General features: G+C 45.5%; 7 protein-coding genes across 7 annotated transcripts; 3 read left to right on the forward strand and 4 right to left on the reverse strand.

The window, feature by feature from the left end:
- Nucleotides 1–2,930: 2,930 nt before the first annotated feature.
- Nucleotides 2,931–4,173, reverse strand: SERLADRAFT_433082 (uncharacterized protein; the record flags this gene model as incomplete). The annotated part of the gene is made up of 3 exons (XM_007313249.1): nucleotides 2,931–3,310; nucleotides 3,455–3,478; nucleotides 3,558–4,173. The coding sequence occupies 3 exons, from the start codon at nucleotides 4,171–4,173 to the stop codon at nucleotides 2,931–2,933; spliced, it is 1,020 nt and encodes a 339-aa protein (XP_007313311.1).
- A 2,078-nt stretch (nucleotides 4,174–6,251) lies between these two features.
- On the reverse strand, nucleotides 6,252–6,719 carry SERLADRAFT_377420 (uncharacterized protein; the record flags this gene model as incomplete). The annotated part of the gene is given in 2 exon segments (XM_007313250.1): nucleotides 6,252–6,291; nucleotides 6,308–6,719. A coding segment is annotated over 1 exon segment (392 nt), but the record flags the coding sequence as incomplete, so codon positions are not given.
- Nucleotides 6,720–7,465: 746 nt separating this feature from the next.
- Nucleotides 7,466–8,073, forward strand: SERLADRAFT_377421 (uncharacterized protein; the record flags this gene model as incomplete). Its single annotated transcript, XM_007313251.1, has 4 exons — nucleotides 7,466–7,540; nucleotides 7,594–7,678; nucleotides 7,732–7,929; nucleotides 7,987–8,073. Coding segments are annotated over 2 exons (230 nt in total), but the record flags the coding sequence as incomplete, so codon positions are not given.
- Nucleotides 8,074–8,803: 730 nt separating this feature from the next.
- SERLADRAFT_444927 (uncharacterized protein) lies at nucleotides 8,804–13,212 on the reverse strand (the record flags this gene model as incomplete). The annotated part of the gene is made up of 8 exons (XM_007313252.1): nucleotides 8,804–9,219; nucleotides 9,270–9,368; nucleotides 9,427–9,578; nucleotides 9,670–10,655; nucleotides 10,714–11,665; nucleotides 11,728–12,544; nucleotides 12,743–13,053; nucleotides 13,108–13,212. 8 exons carry the CDS (start codon nucleotides 13,118–13,120, stop codon nucleotides 9,052–9,054), a joined length of 3,498 nt encoding a protein of 1,165 aa, XP_007313314.1.
- A 616-nt stretch (nucleotides 13,213–13,828) lies between these two features.
- Nucleotides 13,829–16,755, forward strand: SERLADRAFT_444928 (uncharacterized protein; the record flags this gene model as incomplete). The annotated part of the gene is made up of 9 exons (XM_007313253.1): nucleotides 13,829–14,023; nucleotides 14,113–15,053; nucleotides 15,104–15,440; nucleotides 15,506–15,628; nucleotides 15,680–15,801; nucleotides 15,863–15,929; nucleotides 15,980–16,117; nucleotides 16,167–16,549; nucleotides 16,663–16,755. The coding sequence occupies 7 exons, from the start codon at nucleotides 15,350–15,352 to the stop codon at nucleotides 16,753–16,755; spliced, it is 1,017 nt and encodes a 338-aa protein (XP_007313315.1).
- Nucleotides 16,756–17,192: 437 nt separating this feature from the next.
- Nucleotides 17,193–18,579, forward strand: SERLADRAFT_359309 (uncharacterized protein; the record flags this gene model as incomplete). The annotated part of the gene is made up of 2 exons (XM_007313254.1): nucleotides 17,193–17,305; nucleotides 17,372–18,579. The coding sequence occupies one exon, from the start codon at nucleotides 17,544–17,546 to the stop codon at nucleotides 18,564–18,566; it is 1,023 nt and encodes a 340-aa protein (XP_007313316.1).
- Nucleotides 18,580–20,273: 1,694 nt separating this feature from the next.
- On the reverse strand, nucleotides 20,274–20,781 carry SERLADRAFT_377432 (uncharacterized protein; the record flags this gene model as incomplete). The annotated part of the gene is made up of 1 exon (XM_007313255.1): nucleotides 20,274–20,781. The coding sequence occupies one exon, from the start codon at nucleotides 20,776–20,778 to the stop codon at nucleotides 20,614–20,616; it is 165 nt and encodes a 54-aa protein (XP_007313317.1).
- Nucleotides 20,782–24,064: the final 3,283 nt, after the last annotated feature.

The following is a 24,064-nucleotide window of genomic DNA, read 5'->3' on the forward strand; positions in this document are numbered from 1 at the left end:
TCATTTTCTTGTTGCTGCAAGAGATGATCTGTCACTTGCTGCAGAAGGAAGAGCATTGAAGAAAGCATCTGTGTTACGATAACACAATTTTTGGACCTTTCCTTTATTTTCATTCTCCGCTCTAACCTTGTACTTTAGCTTTCACACAAGGTGCCATGCGGCACTTCCCCTTTTGTCCAAACTCCTCCTTCTTGCGCCGCGTTGCCTTTCTTCTTATTTTAGACACAATTCTCTCACACAGTGGAGCTGGCCATGCGGGCTAGGCCCTATGACATCATCAGCCACTATCTCTATCAACTGTATAGTACACATGTACAAACAACCCTGTAGTAGTATATATACCCAAATAGATCCAGGAGACTCCTCAGCGAGTCCTCCTGTTGTATACCAACAAACTCTCTGCAGCTCAAGGGTAACCACTCCCTCATCATCTTCCTTATAGTGTGTTTTGTGTGTGCCAGAGTAACTAACTCTAGGTTGTTACAATCTGCATATAATCTTGCTTGCTTTTTCTGGGAAGAAATCATCTGTCGCTATGGAGCTATAGGAGAAGTTGTTACAGATAATAGAAGCAAAGTCAAAGGAGCATTTAAAGAGCTTGTGGAACGTTACCAGATCCCACATATTCGCATTTCTCCCTACAATTCCAAGGCAAATGGTGTTGTTGAGCGTGGACACTTTGTCATAAGAGAAGCACTTGTCAAGTCCTGTGAAGGGAATGTTGATTTATGGCCAACCAAGGTCCATCATGCCTTCTTTGCAGACAAGGTCACTACTTGTCGTTCTACTGGATTCAGCCCTTTTTATCTGTTGCACGGAGTTGACCCAGTCCTACCATTTGATCTGACAGAAGCAACTTTCCCTGTTCATGGATTCCATACTGCAATGTCAACAGAAGACCTCATTCCTCTGTGCATTCGTCAACTAGAAAAAAGACAGGATGATTTGCAACAAGCTGCACTCACTATACGCAAAACTCGTTGTCGATGATGAGAACTGCAGTTAGAAAACCACACACAAAAACAAACTAACGCACAATCCTCCCAGATTCCACGGAACTTGTTTATGGGCTTTGCCTCCTAGAACAGTGGGTGCTCTGGTTGTTCGTGGGGTGGTATGTATGAGGATCCTTCAAAGTAAAACCCAGAGGTGTATGAGTGTGGGTTTTGAGGAGGAGGGATAGTTGAATTTATAGAAGGATAGGGGCTTTGTGACGAGTATAGACGAGCACTACCTTGCTAATTGTAGCACAAGGTAGGTTTGAGAACAACGAGGATGACGAGGTGACGAGGTTCCCAGTGATAGCAGGTTCCTGGCGCACAAACTGTAGTGCTCAGAAGGACTCTAATCGAAAGGGATGACAATGACTTCAAAAATGGGAAGTGACGATGACAGCAGTTGACAGTGGTAGCAGTGGGAAGTGTTGTGACCACACTGGATCACAAGTAGCAGAGTAGTGAACTTGAGAGTAGAGAAGAAGTCTGGATTGGAGTTCTTGTTTTTTTTACAAGGTAAAATACAGGGGTTTATATAGTGAAAGAAAAGTAGGCTATGCATAGTATAGCTGTGCAAAAAGAATGAGAAAGAATATGAAGGAAGGAATGTATGCTGACAAATCCTGTGTAGGTAGTACAGGATAAGATTGTCAAAAAAAGGAAAAGAAAGGGATAGAACAATAAATGCTGTGAGTAATGTCACAGGTTTGTACAGCCATAAAGTAAAGTCCAATAGCAAAAAGAGAGCAGGAAAATCATGATGTCATGGGAAGATGCAGTAAAAAAAGGGCAAGGCAAAACACTATCAGTATCAACACAGTTCTTTTATTGTCAGTCAGGCATTCTAAAAAAATATGTGTCCATAAAAATGATTCAAAAATCAAAAATAATCGCACTGTAAATGAATGTTCTGCTGAAGAAAAAGAAACTGGAGCCACCGGTCCACCACCTAGTCCAAATCCGACAGTTCCATGGCCTTACCAATGGACTGGTTGTGTTGGACCACCTGATCAAAGAAGGGAGGGAGAGGAGTAGTTCCAATTTGGAACAAGTGAGTCCCAGGCAGCATGTGGTAGGTGTAGCTGTAGCGAAGACGATGGACAAAAGATAAGTGTACCCAAGTGAATGGGACAGCGATGAACATGGGCGACGCAAGGGGATGAACCTTCTCCAGCTCAAAAATTACCCACCCACGCTCCAACCAGGCAAGACGAGCGACCGATGTTTTGATAGTATATGATGGTAGATCAACGTCATAAAGATGGACCTGTTGCCCTATTTGAACCGGCTGCCGGGGCTTTGCTGATATCAGCAGTGGCACGTGGTAGTCAACGGATCGGCGACGGAAGCGGATAGGAAGTGGTGACATCAGAAATGGTGGGGGTGCAAATAAAATGAGGAGGAGGAGGGTGGAGGTGACGGAAAAGTGGATTAGAATGGGGATCCAGAAACGACCGTCAGGTGAGAATAAAAAGGAGAGGAAGGGGCCCATGGTGGGGCTAGGCAAAGGAAGGGGAGTAAGGGAAACGACAAAAGCAAGGGCGCAATGCAATGTGTAGCCAGTGTTACAATAACACAATTTCCAGACATCTCCTTTTCCTTTTATTCTCCGCTCTAACTTTATACCTTAAATGCCACGCGGCATTTCCCTTTCTCGTGCCGCGTTGCCTTCCCTCTTATTTTTAGACTTAACTCTCTCACGCAGTGGAGCTGGCCATACGGGCTAGGCCCTATGACATCATCAAGCCACTGCCTTCATCAACTGTATAGTACACATGTACAAACAACCTGTAGTAGTATATATACCCCAATAGATCCAGGAGACTCCTCAGCGAGTCCTCCTGTTGTATACCAACTAACTCACTGCAGCTCAAGGGGTAACCACTCCCCATCTTCATAATCTCTATAAGTGTGTTCTGTGTGCGCCGGAGTAGATCACTCTTGGTTGTTACAGGCATTGGGGATAGGGATGGAGGCTTCAATAGTTTCTTCTAGACAGGTTTCCAGGTCCTCCAGTGCTCTGAGAGTACTAGAATTTTCGATTGAACCAATTGGGGAATTATCTGGAACAAGCACGGTTTCTTCTTCTGGGGTGACACTTTCAACAGCAGTTTCCGATTGATCAGTATTTCCATCTTGATCTTCTCCATTGAAGTCATAGTCCGTGACTAAGAAGCTGGATACTGTATCGGATACTCCAGATACTGGTTTGACATAGTGAATAGGACGATGATCTGATGATACCTTGACTTCCAGAGCAGGGTTTTTGATTTTGCCATCCTTTCTGAAGACGAGATAAGTGCCATTAAGTCTCTCTTCAATGCTGACATAGTTCCCATGTGTCCATGGTCGTCAAAGAAGTAGATCATATCCAGTGTCTTTCCCAACAAAATTATTTGAATAAGTTTTGACTTCTCCACAATATAAAGCCACATTGTTGACTAAACCATCAAGCTTACCAAATCCTCCATTGGCATCTTTGACTACAGTCAAATACTAGTATCCATGGGAAGGTGAATGAGATTTTCCCAAATAGTGCAGCTGACTATATTGAGAGCAGACCCTGATCAACAATTGCTGAAATAGTTTCTCCATTAGAGGTAACAGGGACACAAATGAGGTCGGCATGAGTGATGGCAAGAAGTGATTCAGCTGTCAAGCTTTGGCGCTTGTTGTCTAGTCCAAAATTAAGGCGCTTGGGTTTCATCATTTCTTGGAGATTCTGGGAAACTTCTTTTGATAGACCAATGTCGTTACCAATAGATAGTGGGATAGGGGTGCTGAGAATTTGATCAATGATGGCTTTGGAGTCAAGATTATGCGAAAGAGTAGATGAAGTCTTGAGTTGTTTCTTCTGTTTATCGGCAGGGGGATTCTTCTTAGTGGTCTGGGAAGCATCTTCCATGATTACATCGTCATTAGTGGGGTCAAAGATAGGCTGTGCAATATCAAAGATGTGTGGCTTTGATGGGGGAGGCGCTATGGTTGGAATGACAGGCTTCTCTTCTTCTTTCTTCTTTCCTTTTACGGCTTTGGCCCAATCTGGTTTAGGAGGAATGCAGACGCCATCAAAGATTTGCTTGCGCTTCTCCTTAGACACTCTTTCTGGACAATCTGCTGCATAGACAGGCTCTTCATCTGAATCAGAATCAGAGTCAGCTACTTCAGCAATGAACATGAAAGAAGTTGTAGTGAGGACATCTTAGCACGTTTACTAGGTCTCAAGTCAATGAAGCCACCGGTTTTTTCAGACTTTCAGAGAAACAATCTGGTTATTGTGGATAACAGAATATACAGGCATAAGGTATTACACATCAATTATACTACCTAAGATCTTCGCCGAGCTCAAGGCTTACTCAATCTATGAAATCATGCCAATGTCATAGTTTTGTCTAGCGAGGAACAAGAAGATGGGGATTTGAACCCCCATCCTTATTGGTATGCACATATTGTGAATATCTTTCATGTTGTCATCAAGCACATAGGCTCCAATTTCCAAAATTCAAATACCCAGAGAATCAAAGTTCTCTGGGTTTGTTGATTTGCGTGTGACACAAGCCACGTCTCAGGTTGGAAAGCCTGACGTCTCCATCTTATCAGTTTCTTGAATGCTAACATTGTCAATGATGTCTTCGGTTTTGTGGACCCTTCACAAGTCATCCGTGGAGTTCATCTTATCCCCGCTTTCCACTTTGGCCCTACTTGCAACCTGCTACCCCATTCCATCCCACACCAACCGTCTGAGAAGCACTTTGATTATGTCTGGTATTACATTAATCAGTGAATATTGCTGTCCTTTTTTTGAATGATTTCTACTTACTTTAATTGTTAGATTTGTCAATCGTGACATGTTCCTTTGGTTCCAAGGTTGTGGGGTCGGCCATAAAGCTACGTGTGATGCAACACGTAGCTTCCTTGCCGATGTTGATGAATTAGATGGACAAGAGTTTGTTAGGGAATGGGATGACTTACGAGAGACAAAAGGCTCAAATATGGACACAGAGGAGAGTGATGAAGAGCGCAAGAACAATGAAGATGCATGTGATTCGGAGACAGAGCTGGAATCAATGGATGTCAATTAATCTGACTTGGACAATGAGGATGGTATAGATGACCAGGATGTGTGAGTCTGTTTCAGATGGGGAAGATAGTGATAGTGACGTTGAGGACAACATCATGAACCTTGAGGAATGGGAGGGCATGAATGACTCAGAAGAGTATAATAATCTGTATGGGTTTGCACCTCCTTGACGACGGTCCAATTTTCTCGCTCGGACATATTTTATTCTTTACTTGATAATGTAGATTCTATTCATTGTAACTACTACATGAGGCTTGTTGATACATTATAATGTGATGACAACCTGGAGTACGACTTAACAGTCTGGTAAGTAACTTCAGCAGTGTGATCTCAGTTTAATTGATGCACCTGCAGGCAGATCAATCAGTCTTTAGACTACTTGCAGGCTGGCAACATCATGAGAAGGCGCCCCTTACCCTGGAACAGGCATTTTGTTGACATCACCAGCTTGTTGATGACATGTCAAGTGTCTCATCCAACTGACAGCCACTTGACGGGAAGGTCCGGGTCTGTCCTGATCTGCTAAGGCAAACCCAACATCTGCCTCTTTTGCTGATGTGTATGAAGTAATGAATGGCTATGTTTTATTAAAAATGCAAAGAAACTATTGATCACAAGAATCTTATCATTTGACTGCCCCTAGCTTGAGTCCAAGCTTCCATCTTGCTCACAGGGACCACTTGCACTTGCAGTGTGCATGTTTTGCTGGAGAACAACAGAGATTTGAGCTATCAATATCCTTATGAGGTCCTTCTTCACCATGCTTTGCAGGCCCCAAGGTATAGTCGAGTCTTATACCTGGTGAATCTCCAGTTGAATGATCAGCTTATCCTTGGTGAGTTGATTCAGTTCTTCTTCATTTGGCGTCAGGACCATCACTGTGGCATTGTGTTCAGCCTCTCGGCTCACCGTCTTCTGTGCTTCATTTTGCTGCCTCTGCAACCCTCTGCCTCTTTGCTTGGACCTCATCCTCTTCATGCCAAATAATCTCGAGGCAGCGCTTCTTCTCAAGGCCAGCACTATAGATTTCTCTCACGAGGCGCATGGCATGGCAAAACTCTTCTGAGGTGAATATTGCATCCACAAAAAACTGCATGTTGTTGTGGCAAAATTGTGTGATCGCATTGTGCTGATGCATTGATAAGGTAGGCTTATCCCGTGCACACAGCCAGAATGAGCCAAGGGCCCCCTCGTTTGCGTCATTCATCGCAGGCATCCATGCAGCATTGTTGCTCCTCAGTACTGGCTTGGTCAATTGTGCCGCCTGGCACAAATTTGGTTGTGAATGACTTCCACTTGTTGAGTGCTCCCTGGAATAGGGCTAGTGTGATTGGACGCAGATGCCCAATCTTGGAGGCAAGTTTGAATGCTGCAGCCATAGCAGCAGGATTACACCAGGGCCAACCACCAAAGCAAGCTGTTTTGGGGGCCACATTAGCACCAAAGATCAGTTTCGGATTGGTAAAAATAAGTTTGAGGTGCTGTTTCAGTTCCTCATGCAATGGTCCCAAGTCCAGCACATTGATAGACTCTGTGCCTGGCCCCCAAACCATCTGTGAATATGGATGCAAGACTGTACCACCATATAATACAATGGCAGCGACCTCTGTCATTGTCTTTGAACAGTGGAGAGCCTTGTACAAGTTGAGTTCCATGTGATTGAGTTGCACGGTCCAGGGCTTCAGAGAATGATGCTGAGAGAGCAGGGTTCTGATAGGTGCACATTTTTCTTCGGCTTTCCTTCAAGTTGTCCTTCAGAGATGCAATATCTGCCTCACTCCTTTCAGCGCAAAGTTTGAGTGCTCTGATGCACCCCGCCAGCTCCTCCTCACATGCCACCGCCTTCTTCAAGGCATCCTTCTGCATTGATAGAATTGTGATGGTGCAAACTTCTTTGAGGCTTGCCTTGGCTAACCGTGCTGCAGGTTTTGAACAAGAGACCTTGCGCTTCTTGTTATGAAGGAGGATGTGCAGCCACTGCACTTGCACTCTGCTCCAGTGCTTGTAATGTACTCTTCATTTCCATGGCCTCCGCACTCCTGGCTGCAAGCAAGGCCTTCTTGCTTGCCAGCTCAGCATTCTGTTACGATAACACAATTTTCGGACCTTTTCTTCTTTTTCATTCTCCGCTTTAACCTTGTATACTTTAGCTTTCACACATGGTGCCACGCGGCACTTCCCCTTTTGTTCAAACTCCTCTTTCTCACGCCGCGTTGCCTTCTTCTTATTTTAGATACAACTCTCTCACACAGTGGAGCTGGTCATGTGGGCTAGGCCCCATGACATCATCAGCCACTAACTTTATCAACTGTACAGTACATAAGTACAAACACTCTGTATTAGTATATATACCCCAATAGATCCAGGAGACTCCTCAGCGAGTCCTCCTGTTGTTAACCAACAAACTCTCTGCAGCCTAAGGGGTAACCACTCCCCATTCACTACCTTTATAGTGTGTTCCTGTGTGCGCCAGAGTAACTAACTCTTGGTTGTTACACATTCTGACGTCTAATGCAGGAATTTCTTTGTGTGAGAGCCTTTCTAGCAAGATTGAAGTTGCAGTTGGCCTTTGACAACTTAACTTCGAGGTCTTTGATTGCATGTAAGTGAGAAGCCCTGCGTGTTTGAACTCCAGCCTGACTCGAGGCATTATAGAATGAAATATTGTTGTTCTCCTTGTCAGAATCAAGGCGCAGCCACCGCAACTCTTGTACTTGAGCAAGGTGGGCTGCCTGGGCTTGCGAGTGCTGTCTTCTGCAGCGAGGCATCAAAGGCTAGCTCGGGCTTGAAGTTGACAGGAAGATATGCATTACGCAGGTTCTCAAGGCCCACAGAGTTTGTAAGGACTATCCAGTAAGTGAGTTTAAATTTCCATCGCAGAAAGGAGTAATGACTGTGATATTTTGCCAGGGAGAGTCGAGGCAATCAGTGCCTGCACGTTAGCAAACACACTTGTGGCAGCACAATGCGCCAATTTAACTGCCATCCCTTCATATTATAAAGGCCCATGTTATTCATCCATTCTCTGTGCAAGTTGTGGCACATTCTTATTTCACTGTATATACCTTTGATTTGTTGTGATCATTTCTACAAAATCTGTACAATTACCTACTGAATTGAACATGGGATAGCGCGTATCTCACTCAAAAAAGAAGATTTGTGAAATCGCTCACAACAATTTGAAGATATTTGCATTGCGAACAACTTTCCCTCTCAAAGTTTGTACACAACTTGGTGTACGGAGAACCTTTAACCTTGCAACCCACACCCTCCAGCTATGTCATTATCTCTTGTCTCAATTGTTTCCCACGGGGTTGTGTGAACACTACCAAGTTGGCTGGTGTTGCCCACTCCCACCATTTGACGGATTGGACCGACCGTTTCTCACATAACATAACTGGTCGTTTTTTCATCAAGTTTGAAAATTTCCTATTGCTAACCCTAACCTTTGCGTTGGGCAATAGCACATCACACAACCAAGTTCAAACTAGTCCAACATGTAGGTAGTTAGGTGGTACTAACAACCACGCAAGGGTAAAACTTTTGCGAATAAACCCTTATATGCGAGGCGTCAGTGTCAATAACACCTGTCTCAAGGTTTAAAACCCTGGATTTCGTTTCACTTTCACTTCATGACCTTGGTCTGTATGTTCTGCAAGTCTCCTATCACTACGACTAAGTCAAGCCACATCTTTAGCACATTGTTGCTTGCGACACCATATACATCAGTATGTCAAATCTCTCTATTACCACAAAACATGATGGATCCTAAGTCTCAATATCATAAGATTTTGTCAAAAAAAAGGATGTAGCAAAACTAAGCACAAAATTCTATTCATGTGTGTGCCCATTATACCATTAATTCGTTCCTATCGCATACCAATATAACATCTTTCTTTTATCGTCACTTCATACCCATACCAACACATTACAACCACGTAGTTCGCACAAATTCACAAGGACTACCCCAACCAATTACTGCATCTTACCCAAGACACGAGGTTGCGAAATGTCGGCCATGTTGATGAAGATATCATCTGCAGGGTGGCGGTACAGAGGTGCACGGAGACGCTTCTGGTCAAGATGGTGACCGATGAAACCGATAGAACGGCCAAGAACGAAAAGACCGTTCAAAGTACCAATCTGTATATGATGTCAGAACCCAGTCTGGTATTAACACATGAGAAACGTACCTTGATGTATTCATCGGCTTCGTCCGGAGTGAACGCGCCCGAGTCACGAAGGAGATCGACGAAGCAGACAGCAATACAACCGTCGACATTTAGGATGAGCTAGAATATATGAGTAAGTATCCCTGAGAGAAACATATTTATATATGGCATGACTCACTGTGTCCTTCTTCGATGTTGTTACCTTCTCGACGGCCAACGCATAGTCGAGCAAGCTGTGACTAGGGAAATTCTTGCGAACATATTCCTTAACCAGCTCAACACGCAGATCGGGGTTGTTCACACTCTTGATTTTGTGTCCAATGCCGCTGACTGTGTACCACGATGTCAGCATTGCATACGGGCAACGGAAGGGAGAAAGCGGAGATAGAGGGGGATAGCAAATGAAGAAAAGCTCGCTCACTCAGTTTATTTGCCTTCCTTGACTCATCAACAAACTCTCTGGGCGTAAGGCCAGTATCTCTCGCTCCACTGAACATAGCAGCAGCTTCATCCAAAGCACCACCAAATCGACTGCCGATCGTCAACAAACCCGATGCCAAACTCGAAATCAAATCTTTGCCAGCACGCGATGCAACAATCGTGTTCATGGCACCAGACACAGCAGGACCATGGTCTGCCGTCAGCATCAACACCATCTCGATGAACTTGGTCGCCCAAGGTGGTAGACGACGTTTGAACCATAGTAGAGAAACAACACCTCCCAGACCGATATCCTCCTTGAACACATCCGAGATACGCATACCAGCGTAGAGCAGCTCTTGTCCACGCTCATCCGAGATCGTCGAGATGAATGCAGCAGGTTTACGAATGAGACCAAGTTCCTGAGCCCACTTGTAGTCCATGGGAATAACAGGGGGGTCAACCTCCTTCTTAGGCTTGACTGTGCCATCAGCCACAAGACGCTCGTACGTCTCCTTCAACACGGCAGGTAGCTCCTCGAAAGTATCAGGGACGACGAAACCTGCTTCCCTCATGGCGTGGTTCTTCGAATCAGCAGTCTCGAGCTCCGAGTTTGCCATACTACCAGCGTGGCCGAATTGCACCTCCGTCGTGAACATCTTAGCACATGTACCGATAGCCCAAGCAACTATAGGCTTCTTGATTTTGCCAGCTTTGACGGCATCAATGACGCGGTACTCTTCAATACCACCGACTTCACCAAGGAGTACAAGCATTTTGCAATCAGGGTCGGCCTCGTAACGCATGAGATGGTCGATGAAAGTAGAGCCAGGGTAACGGTCTCCGCCAATGGCAATACCCTCGTAGGTACCGTTGGTGACAAGCGAGAGGATGTTATTGAGCTCATTGGACATACCACCAGACTTTGAGACGTAGCCAACGGATCCAGCACGGTACAACTTGGAGGCAATGATGTTGTCCATCATTCTGCGCACAGGAACCGTCAGCACTTACACACTTCACCTATATCAAATTTTATGCTTACCCTCCCGAGTTACCAATCCTGAAGCATCCAGGCTTGATACCACCGACAGTAGCAGGACCAATGATCAAGACGCCCTTCTGCTTCGCTAAGTGCAAGATTTCCCGAGCATGTCTCTCAGGAACACCCTCAGCAATCAATGCCACGCTCTTGATTTGCTGGTACTGCAGAATCTCCAACGTACTTGAGTATACACTTCGCGAACTGGCAAAGTTAACGACGACATCAACATCAGGGTGCTTCTTCACGGCTTCTTCCACAGAGGTATAGACGGGCAGCAAAGTCTCCTTTGTACCCCAGTAGAATTTCTGGATGTGGTGTCCACCGAAGGGATAGATCATAGCAGCGACACTAGGCGTAGCTCGTTTGCACGAGTAGTCGAAGTCCAACATGCCTTGAATAGCTCGTGGTTGAAGACCATACACGAACGAACGTGTCTCAGCGTCAAAAGGACGATAAGCGGGACGAGCACCAGCGGGGTTGACATCGAATCGGATGACATTATCCTCAGCTTGAGTACGCTCGCCGTCAGCGTGGATAGAACCAACACCCGCCTCCGTGTCAAGTTCCGGTTCAACTCGATGCGCGCGACTGGGCGAGGCAGGGGCTGTAGCAGGTACACTCTTGGGTACCGTCCTACCTGCGCCGCTACCGGGTTGAACGCCCAGTGCAAGGGGAACGATCTCTGTGATGTGGGTATCGGGGCCGAAGACTCGAATCGGAACACCCAGGGACTCGCCAAGGAGACGCATAGCTTTGAGACCCTCCTGGTAGTTAGGACCACCCCGTCTGACGAAGATACGAACACCGTGTGCGATAAGAGGTGATTTGTACTCCTTGAGAGCGCGGATAATACCCTTGAATGTAGCTGCGACGTTGGTGAAGTTGGCAATACCTCCACCGATGATGAGAATCTTGCCGTCGGGACGGGGAGTACCACGCGTGATCAAGTCAACTAAAATAAAGGACATGCAGTTGATATATGCACATAGATTAACTAATGAAAAAGACACGTACTGATGGTCTTGGCGTACTCGTACGTCTGACCTTCGGTGGGTGCACCAGAGTATTCTCCATAGTTGGCAAGCTCGTGCGCAAATCCATGTGCAGCGATCGCATCGGAGTAGACGACACTAGCACCCCCACCAGCAACCATTGTCCAGACCTTTCCTTCTGGGTTTAGAACGGTGAGCTTAAGCGATGCACCAGTGCTTCCATCCAACTTTTGGATGTAGGCTTCTTCCTTCGTGAGGTCACGGCCGAATGGCGCAGGCCAAACCATAGGTGGACCACGATCTGCACTAACTTTACCAGAGGCCTTGCCATTTGGCTTTGTAGGCAGGGCGCTCGAAGATGGACCAGGTTCATAAACGGTCAGATCGCGAGCAACGGCCCATTTGGGCCCACAGATCGACTCGGCAGTTTGGTCAAGCTTAGCGGCCATATCAAGGTAGTGGATTGTTGGTTGGCCACCGGGGGTAGCAGCATCAAGGCAGATTAAAGGGTTGATTTCAAGATAAGCAAAGTGAAGGTCGACATAGACTGAGTAAAGGCGAAGGAGGAAATCGGTAAGAGTCGATTTCTTTTCCTGTGGGACGTGAGTGAGGAGAGTGGATTCAACTTGTGCGCGGGATGGGAAAGACCCTGACACAGGAATAGCGAGACGGAGGGCCTTGGCATCTACGTCACCTATGTCGACGCCTCCCTCGTGAGTGAAGAGAATTAAATCACCCTCTCGGGCAGATGTAATGCAGACATAGTACTCGGTATTCGAAGGGTGAGGAAGGAATGGCTCTACGATGAAGTTGTTGAGTGTACCAGTGACAGATTCAACCTAGAAACAGGATGTAAGTTAGCAAGTGAAAGATAACGCTTCGATCGATCACGTGCTCAGGCGCGCGTCAGAAGCAAGACATGTATGAAAATGAAACGTAAAACGTAATGTGAGCTGCGATCGGATATCGATTATATGCGATCGAGCACGATAGCAGCACGATTTCAAAGTGATACAGAGTAAAAGATCAAGACTCACCCTTTGTGGTTTTCCAGCCTTTTCTGCGATCCATGCCTTCGCATCGTCCCAAGTTTTGTTGAGAGCGAGAAGTCCCGCCTTACCGCGACGCTTGATGAGTTGGTCCGGCTTGGCAACGAGCTTTGTAGTGAATACCCATGAAGGGAGGTGAGAATCTGGGGTGATAGTGTTTGTTTCTGGGTCCCAAGATATCTGAGCGACTTTTGGTGCAGGGTAGATGAACTTTGATTCGACGGTTGCCGAGGGATGGGCAGGAGGAGCCCGCTCGAGCCAGTAAGCGAGGAGAAGTTTAGCGTCGTATTCACGGATGGCTGAAATGCATCAGTTGTAGGCAGCGATAAGACGAGATATGAAAACAAGCAAACCTTTAGAGGACATGACTGGAAGGAGAGAATGAGGATAAAAGCTGTATGGGCAAGAGAGGGTATTTAAAGCGAAATCAAAATGAGGACAGGATGGGGAGTACAGGTAGAACCCCCAATTTTCGCACGAGGCAGAGACCCATCACTTTTCACCGCCACCCAAGAAATAAGAAATCGAATTGTCAGTTATCGGTGCCTTTTTACAATTGGTTGACCTTGAAAATATCGCGAGATTTTACGCTGTCCTTGACGGCAAACACGTATCGTACCACTTCGCTTGCACCACAACTACAGTATGGGCATACTATGGGCATGGTGGGCTTGCTAGCAGTACCGTTGGGGGTCAAGGCTGATAGTACACCACGGCCGCTGATCATCGATATCTCATCCATTGACGTCCTTATTCGCCCCGATTATCCTCAGAATCCTTGCCTCACCTCCTCCTCATGTGACTTGGGCATGTTTTTGTACGTTTAAAGGGGGTCATACGCTTCTCGTGGCTTCTTATGAGCTGATAGGAGTAGCCAGCGAGGCGACCTAGTGCCAGTATTCCGAACTCGAGTTGCCACAAATGATTGACTTTTGTGGTAATTGGTGTATCCGGATTCTGGTATCTGAGACACGAGCCAACTGTATCGATTTCGTTTCACTGATCTTTCGGATGTGTTACCCACCCTAACCCTCAAGATCACATTGATCTGACGTGCCTCATTGCTGTCAACACGTTGAGACATATTGCAACTCATCACAAGCGATCGCAACATAGCCTCTTCTATCTATACACCTCAGCCATCCCAGCGCAATCTGCATTGCACGCGACCTCATGATTACAGTCATATTCGAGGACAAGTAGAAATGATTATATATAATTGACAAGAACTCGAGCACAATGCTTAGAACTCAAAAGACTAGATAACTGGTATGTTATGTCTGTATCATGGATCACATTTTTGACATAGCAACACGTCGCTGCCGACGTTAGCGGAAACTTATATACGCACCTTTCAGGGCGCTCGTCCAGTCTCACGCAGTTACTGAACTCGCTACATATCGACCCTTCAGTTGGTATCTTTGCCTACGATCATGGTTCAAGGACTGGAGACATTGGCTCCGGGAATATCACTCGAGCCCAGTTGTGTAGTCTTGCTCAGATTCTTGTTTTACTTTGCGAGTTGCGATATTTTAAGTCCAAGATGTTTTTGATTTTCAGGAATGGATCGACTGAGTGCCACTTTGTGTTCACCGATGACTTGTTGAGTAGTACTTGGTTTTGAGCTACATTAGCTAACAGTGTTTGCATAGGGCCGACCTGCACTGACAGACAAAACATCAATGTGTAGGAGCGCTTTTATAGGTTTTGCTCTCACTCCAAACACAGGAGAAATTTACGGTTCCCGTAGCTGTGTCACTACTAATCAGTGTTTGACTAGCTGTTCTAACCTGTGCAGTTGACGATTGCAGTTGCGGCGCGATTGTTCTTCGTCCAGACGCCAAGGCCATTTCCGGATCTCGCGGGTGTCATGGTTTAAGGTGTCAATATTCTACAGGCAACAAGAATCCTTGACCCTGGCAACATATTCTCCTGGTTTTTGCCACCGACCGTTTCCAGACTGATTTCCTACAAGGGAGACAATCTCTCTCACCTCCCACATGCCCGAGGTCATAGCTCCAACTGTCTGAGTCCGCTGGCGCGTGAGCATATGTGCATCACCTGGGCGCATCTTCTCCGGATACAAACAGTTAGATTGCTGATCGCCAACCTGGATATTTACAGCACAGATGGCACCTTGTCGAGGAGTTAGCAGCAATTCACTATAATTCTGTGAGAGATTTCCTATCTCTTTGCGCACTCTACGTCTTTCATCGTCGCCATTCTGTCATTAAGGTCATTTTTTGCCAGCTATAATATTTCACCGTTGTTGGGATAGCTCCATTACACACATCACAAAGCTAAGACGCTGCTAGATCCTTAATTTCAAACAGCTGAGCCACTATTCAGATCGGAAGTTCATCGTAACATATTTTCGCCCAATCAGCTCGAACTCTTTGCGCATTAGTCCTAGTACAGTAAGTTTCCTGGCACAGCCTTAAGCCAGCGCTCGGTATTATGGAGAGAGTGGAGCCAGCCGTCTTTCTTCCACCGGGACATCTATACCAGTGTCGATGCTAATTAGGAGCTTATCTTTACGGCCTTTTCGCCTCCTAGGCCTATAAATCTGACTGATTCTGTACGGGATGCTACAATATGCAAATGGTGTCTACGAATCACGTCTTCTCTGCGTTTGCATTCATTGGATTTTTTCTCTCTGGCATCCTCCTGCCATGGCACCTGAGAGGTTCGTGTGTCTACTCATGGTTCTTTCTCTGTATACATTTATACCGTTTTCTTCCTGAAATGCAGTGAAGAGTCTTGGTACATGCTTCTTCATCGTATGGACAGGTTTACTCTGCCTCAATGGTTTCGTGAACTCGGTCGTGTGGGATGACAACACCGTCGACTGGGCGCCTGTGTGGTGCGACATTTGTTCGTAGCGTTTCCATCCTGACTCTGCATCTCCTCATTTTTCTCCAATAGCCTCTCGCTTAGAGGTAGCTGGTCGAATTGCTATACCAGCAACTTCGCTGAGTATAATTCGCCGCTTATACTTCATCATAAGTATCGATGCTGTGACTGAGAATGCTCAGAATAAATCCCAGGTAAGTGGTGTATTGCCAAATGCTCGTATGATATACATACTTACCTCTCAGAGATATTTAGAGATGGCGTTTGATGGCAGTGGATATTCTTCTTGTCCTAGGAATTCCCCTTTTATCTATAGTGATGGGTATGTTGTACAGACACCGTGTCTACTATTTTTTGCTGAAAAAGAAGCAGCGTACATTATTCAATATCAGCGTTTTTCTATTTTTGAGGAACTGGGATGCCACTATTCTTTGTCGAACACCGTAATTTCTTATCCTCTATATGGGATATGGCCGGTGGTTATTGGACTCGTTACTGCTGTATACGCAGGTGAGCATGATATATTCAGTTTACAACCTCTTGTGAGATTGTAATTAAGGCATCGTTATCCACGTATTAATCCGGAGCAAGACTCACGTCAAGGAGCTTCTGAAAAGTGACACTCCAGATCTTCGTTACCGTCACAGTTGGCGTCTTGCTGCCATCGTTTTTGCTGTGTTTCTTTGTTCATTTCCCACCAGTGTCTGGTATCTGGTCGAAGATCTTACCCAGAGCACACCGATACCTTGGCCAGGATGGGCTGTTGCGCATGCATCTATCTCTGTAATCACGCAATACTCCAATGCAGATTGGCAAGTTAGCAATGCCGTAGCAATATACCAGTGGGAACGTTGGTGTTACGTGGTGTATGCGCTCATATTTTTCATGCTTTTTGGATTCACGAAGGAGGTGAAGGAAAAATACTGGTTCGCTATTCGGTTTGTTCCCTCACTTTATAAAAAGCAAACTGGCTCCAATGCTGAGGCTATAAGGTCCGTGTTCCTATACAGAATACCAATGGCTTCTTAGTTTGACATTGCACTATCTTTAGGCAGGACGATGGGCACATTTTACCTCACAAGCCTCTACTTCCCATCGATAGCGTTTGGAAACCAGAGCAGGTCCATCTTCGCCCCATCGTGGTTTAGTTGCCAGACCGATGGGGGTTTCTTCCATACGGTTTCAGTGAAGTGTGGGCTGCATTCACGTGAGTACTCCAGCATCGACAATTGGCGTACAACCAAGACCTATCTACATAATGCTCGAGCTCGCGGCTCTTTCAATTATTTGATCGATACAATCTACTCATTCTATCCCTTCATGATGCAAGGTAGCTAGGTACGACTTTGATGATCTTCCAAACACGATACTGCAGAGATATAGATACTATTGTCCTTGCCAAATTCCTATTTAAATGGACTAAGTACTGCTAGCGCCAGATTCGATACTGTACCCTGAGCAGGACTGAAGATCGCTGCACGTTGCAACAATACATTGCCTGTGGGCGGTTCTGTTCATCCTTTTCCGGAAGCATTTGCAGCGTGTAGAATTTCCGTTATCCAGGTCAGCATTATCTGATCTGAACGTGTTTTCTTAGTATCGTCACGCTCAGACAATGCTATAGTAGCACTGGCAATGCTTTTGCGAGTCTAAGTTCTAAGAGAGGAAGACGAAACGCGTTCAAGATTTGCACAGCTGGTAGTACGAAACCTTTAAACTTGAACGTCAACGTATGGCTGACTTGCAGTATTTATGATGCGACAGCTTTAGGCTCCTGAGAAATGTGAAATGGAAAAGGGGTACTATATCAGGTCAGAAAAGAACAAAGGGGGGCTTCTCTGGAACTCGGCTTCCATGAAGGAAGTCATGTTCGGGCTACCGTTCCATGTAGCGCCAGCCTTTCTTCTTCCGTACCATATCCATCGGCATAGCTATCATGTCCATCGCACTTAAATCAGAAGATGGCCCGACAAAAGTTCCATTCGTACCCCAACATCCCTTCGACAACCCAAAAGCTGATCTGATAATACGGTCATCGGACAATGTAGATTTCCCTGTATTCAAGTTCCTCCTCTCTCTCTCCTCTTCGTTCTTCGAGACAATGTTCGAGTTACCGCAACCTTCGAACGATACCATCGAGTCGAAAGATGGACTCGCCATCATTCCGATAAGCGAGAGTAGTCGGATTGTGGATAAGATCCTCAGGTTTTGCTATCCTGTGGGGGTTGTGGGTAAACCACAGATCGATAACATCCAAGAAGCGATAGGGCTTTACGAAGCAGGGGTCAAGTACGGGATGGAAGGTCTCGAAAAAGCTGGAAGAGAGGCGTTAGTGGCACGTGAGTTCCTGGAAAAATCACCATTTGCTGTGTACGCCGTCGCTAGTCGATATAAACTGGAGGACGAGGCCAAGATAGCAGCAGAAGCCACTTTATGCAAAGCAGTGGTGCCAATAGACGCACCAGAGTTGGAATATATCTCCGGAAGGGACTTGGCAAGGCTTCAAAGATACCATGCAAAATGCGGCGAGGTTGCCAGAGCACTTCGGGATGATCTCAGTTGGATCGACGGAGATTCGACTAATATGTCATTTGATCGATATGTGACGCAGAGGAGAACGTTGGGATGCAACTGCGCGTATTCGATGACAAGGAATACAATTGCACAATCGTGGTGGTGGGACTGGCTTAATGGGACCGCGGAAGCTTTGCGACACAAACCTTGTGGGGATACAGTGCAAGAGACGTATTGGAAGGCACTTGAAGAGGCCAGTGTATGTGTGTACTGCCGGAAAGGAGTCTGGGAATCCCTGCCAAAGACAGTGAATCGCTTTGCTGCGGAAGTGAGCAAAGCCGTATCTAAAGTATACTCCGCCTTCTGCTACGATTCAATCTGGAACTCATGCAAACAACTGGATTTGATTATAACAGGTGAAGGTGGAAGACGTGGTTGTGGATAGTGGACGTAAAATGGATGTTTGCGGACTAGCATTGAGGTGAAATCGTATTGCTTTACACATGTAAGTTAACAGAAACATACCTGACGTTGATCTAAACAGTTGTGCTCTTTCAGCATGAACATATACTTTTCAGCAAAGAAGGGATTTAAAATCGAACGATGAACTTTGGGCACCCCCAGATCATGATCATATGTAAACCTTTCATCACAATGATATGTCGACCCCATATAAGCCAGTTTGATGACGGCTGGCACAAATCCATGCAAGTAAGGCAAAATTGAGATTGAAACGACTCATACATATAGTTAGGAGGAAAGCAGACTCCAAACCAGTCGACAGATGTGTGTGTATGCTACATCCACCAGTGCTTATTGATTATATAATCTGATTGTATAATTATCCGAAACTTGAGTTGAGCATAACACACATGGCCGACTGGCACAACTTGCAGTGGCGCCAAGTTTGGCCCTATTTGCCTTTCCGCTCCTTCCACTCAAATTGTGACCGACGTCCGGGGAATGTCAATCGGAGTTGTAAAAATAGAAAACAATTCGAATACAATGTACCTAAGCGATCTATATTTTGCCGCGAGTGAAATGGGCTGTGAGTGACCTACAAGGATACAATGTTGTGCAAGGAATGTAAAAAACGATTATAGCAACCTATATAAGGACCTGACTGCCATACACTAACCTAAGGACAACACCACAATGCCAGGAAACAGTACTGCAGGCCGGTTAAGTAACATTATAGCATATCTACAACAGAATGAACTCACACTTTCAGGAGTGATCCAAGGGGTTTTACAGAGCGACGAACCTAGCCACAAAACAGTCCGGGAGTTGCTTATATGCAATGCACAAAGGATATGTACTGTGCTACACAAGCAGTCGGCTGCTCACCAGTCAGTATTTTCATGGGCCATTTCACTCGAGGTACATTATATTCAAATTGTTTTCTATTTTTACAACTCCGATTGACATTCCCCGGATGTCAGTCACAATTTGAGTGGAAGGAGCAGAAAGGCAAATAGGGCCAAACTTGGTGCCACTGCAAGTTGTGCCAGTCGGCCATGTGTGTTATGCTCAACTCAAGTTTCAGTAAAATCTCGGATAATTATACAATCAGTGTAACAACCAAGAGTTAGTTACTCTGGCGCACACAGGAACACACTATAAAGGTAGTGAATGGGGAGTGGTTACCCCTTAGGCTGCAGAGAGTTTGTTGGTTAACAACAGGAGGACTCGCTGAGGAGTCTCCTTGATCTATTGGGGTTTATATACTGTTACAGGTTTGTTTGTACGTATGTACTATACAGTCACTAAAGGCAGTGGATGATGATGTCATAGGGCGCAGCCCGTGTGACCAGCTCTGCTGCGTGAGAGAATTGTAGCTAAAAATAAGAAGAAAGGCAATGTGGCGCGTGTTACGATCTCTATTGGACATTTAAGGACTACTCATTTCTTTTTACTCATCGGTTATACCATTGGACCGATGACTCATTTCCTTCACGTACACTTCCGTTCCTCTCGCATTCACAGTACCTATTATAGTACTTAGTCCTCAACAGACGGACCTGCCCTAGATAGGACCTAACTCCTATCACCAATTCCTTTCCATTATAAATACCATGTAACAGCAGTAGTATTCTCTAATACAATTCTACGCAGTTTACGCTTACAAAGCTAGACTCCTAAGATCAGACTTCTACTCAGAAGAAGACCAACTCCCGTTGGAAAACCTCCACTCAGAACCACGTTCTTGAACTTGTCTTCGGATAAGTCTCTTTACAAACCTCGACGATGTCATGCACCAAAGTTGATTGGTAGCATGGACAGGTGTCAATAACGAAGCGAATATTCAAAAAGACTCGCCTTTGCGCCACACAGGCACAGTGCCACGTGGAATAGTACTTAATATTGCCTTTTTTGAACTTGTGGCTGATCAGCATCACCTCTATTAGGCAATCCAGTCACGCTCACCTTTGCTTTTCCATCCGGTACTTTCGGCATTTCGGCATTTCGGCAAATTTTTGCGTCGCCACTGGCTACACATTGCATTGCGCCCTCGCTTTTGTCGTTTCCCTTACTCCCCTTCCTTTGCCTAGCCCCACCATGGGCCCCTTCCTCTCCTTTTTATTCTCACCTGACGGTCGTTTCTGGATCCCCATTCTAATCCACTTGTTCGTCACCTCCACCCTCCTCCTCCTCATCTTATTTGCACCCCCACCATTTCTGATGTCAACACTTCCTATCCGCTTCCGTCGCCAATCCTGTGACTACCACGTGCCACTGCTGATATCAGCAAAGCCCCGGCGGCCGGTCCAAATTGGGCAACAGGTCCATCTTCATGACGTTGATCTGCCATCATATACTATCAAAACATTGGTCGCTCATCTTGCCTGGTTGGAGCGTGGGTGGGTAGTTTTTGAGCTGGAGAAGGTTCATCCCCTTGCGTCGCCCATGTTCATTGCTGTCCCATTCACTTGGGTACACTTATCTTTTGTTCATCATCTTCGCTACAGCTACACCTACCACACGCTGCCTGGGACTCAGTTGTTCCAAATTGGAACTACTCCTCTCCCTCCCTCATTTGATCAGGTGGTCCAACACAACCAGTCCATTGGTAAGGCCATGGAACTGTCGGATTTGGACTAGGTGGTGGACCGGTGGCTCCAGTTTCTTCAGCAGAACATTCATTTACAGTGCAATTATTTTTGATTTTGAATCATTTTTATGGACACATATTTTTTTAGAATGCCTGACTGACAATAAAGGAACTGTGTTGATACTGATAGTGTTTTGCCTTGCCCTTTTTTTTTACTGCATCTTCCCATGACATCATGATTTTCCTGCTCTCTTTTTGCTATTGGACTTTACTTTATGGCTGTACAAACCTGTGACATTACTCACAGCATTCATTGTTCTATCTCTTTCTTTTCCTTTTTTTACAATCTTATCCTGTACTACCTATGCAGGATTTGTCAGCATACATTCCTTCCTTCATGTTCTTTCTCATTCTTTTTGCACAGCTATACTGTGCATAGCCTACCTTTCTTTTACTATATAAACCCCTGTATTTTACCTTGTAAAAAAAACAAGAACTCCACTCAGACTTCTTCTCTAATTTCAAGTTCACTACTCTGCTGCTTGTGATCCAGTGTGGTCACAACACTTCCCACTGCTACCACTGTCAACTGCTGTCATCGTCACTTCCCACTTTTGAAGTCATTGTTATCCCTTTCAATTAGAGTCCTTCTGAGCACTACAGTCTGTGCGTCAGGAGCCTGCTATCACTGGGAACCTCGTCATATTGTTGTTCTCAAACATACCTTGTGCTACAATTAGCAAGGTAGTGCTTGTCTATACTCGCCACAAAGCCCCTATCTTTATCTTCCAACTATCCCTCCTCCTCAAAACCCACACTCATACATCTCTGGGTTTTACTTTGAAGGATCATTATACGTACCACCCCACAAACAACCACTCCACTCCACTGTTCTAGGAGGCAAAGCCCATACACAAGTTCTGTGGAATCTGGGAGGATTGTGTGTTTGTTTGTTTTTGTGTGTGGTTTTCTAACAACAGTTCTCATCATCGACACCAGCCAGAAACACCTGTTCCAAACCCGGAACATGTCCATTGAAGCCATGCCATCTCTGCTGTGTTGAAGAACAATCAGTACCTGGGAGTAGATGATTCAGTCAAACTGTTTCAAATTTTTGAGCACAATATTGTAGTTGTAGGTATATACCTCAGCCTTTTGCAGAATGATGAGTTTTGCAGTGTCTATGTTCACTCAAAGCTCAGTGGTCTTACCTACAATGTACTTATATCTATGTTCTCCATACCTCAATGGAATTATTGGTCGAGTCAATCCATCCATGCGTGACTTTGAGCAAATGAACATTGTAGTATACTGACTTACAACAACCCTCATTTTTGCAGCTCTGCTGGATAGCCTACCCACATCTCCTGAGCAATTTTATCTTGTTGGCTGTTTGCTGCAAGACAAGCTGCCTCCAATATTACTTGATATGAAAGCTCCCCGTTATTGCCATTATCAGGTGTGAGAAGATCAGTGTCTTTGTTGTTGTCTTTGTCATTGGTTGGATTATGAGTATGGATGAAGTTGTGAAGGAAGCAAACAGCGGGTGGGATGAGAGCCTGCACAGACATGGCCTTTAAGATTGAAAACTGGCGCTTCAGAACACCAAAGATATGCTCAATGATGTTCCGAGCTGATGCATGGCGCAAATCAAAGTACTCTTGTGGGTTTTGGGGCCTTTTAGAAGTGAGCTTAGTCCAAATATATATATTAGGGACTTCCTTGCAGTTTCCACGAGCGTATTTGGCCAGGTGGTAGCGCACACCTCTGTAGGGGACAAGGAGCTGGTCACATGAGGGAAATCCAACATTGGCCGGATAGTATTGGCCACGGGGTATATACAGATCATGGGAGTGGGCATCATGAAAGAGACTGGCATCCGCAGCGGACCCCTCCCACCCACTAAGGACATACGTAAACTGCACATTGAAACCGCAGCACAAAAGGCAGTTCTGCAAGAACACGCCCTTGCAATTTTGTGCAGCATCACGCTCTGCATCCGAAGGGCTGCAGGCAATATGGGAGCCATCAATTGCACCAATGGCATCCTTGAAGTGGCGAAGTTTCAGGTTGTTGGCAATAGCAGCTGGTGTTGCCTTAGTGACCTCAGGAAGACGTACATAGGAGTTGTAGATATTGGTGGAAGTGAAAGCCTGAAGCATCCACTTGAAATACTTGGTGATTGTGTTGTTTGAACATTGAAAGTGTTCAGTGAGATGGCAGGTAGATAGACCAGTGACGCAGGCATACAGAAAGCTGGCAGTTTGTTCCTCCAGCATGACATGCTTGGAGTCAGTATACCTGTGACTCTGCAGAAAATCAATAAGCTTTACAAATACTTCTCACCACATCCCCAACTCAGTCCTTATTCGATCAGGATGACCGTCTATTAATTCTATAACCCATCCATAACCCGTCAGAATTGAGTTATAATATGGCTTTGACCGTGGTTGCTGCTCTTGCTCCTCAGCAACAGCTTGAGCTGTTGCAATGATTGACTGAACAAGGATTCACATGAATCTCAACATCTGCAGGCCATATGAGAGGATCTATTGTTTAGTCAAGCCAATCTGTGAGTAGGATGGGGCTTGATTTTCGTCCTCTGTTTCTGGACTATGAATTTCTTCTATTTTGTCCATGCGATTAGAATCAGACTCAATATTGAGCTGCAAGACAAAACTTATAATAATGGCTGGTAGCGCTAACTAGGGGTATGTGCAAGAACTTCACGGTCTGTGTATCTTCATTCTCCACTCTAATTGGGAGGAGCTAGGCCAAAGCAAAAAATTGATTTTTTTGAAAAGTGAGAGTTCCTGTACAAGCCCTAAGAACTCTGTTTTTCCTGAAATTCCTTTTTTTTTCCAGCCACAATCTGCTGGAATGTTGGAGAG

This window comes from Serpula lacrymans (genome assembly GCF_000218685.1).
Source record: "Serpula lacrymans var. lacrymans S7.9 unplaced genomic scaffold SERLAscaffold_2, whole genome shotgun sequence".
NCBI lineage: Eukaryota > Fungi > Basidiomycota > Agaricomycetes > Boletales > Serpulaceae > Serpula > Serpula lacrymans.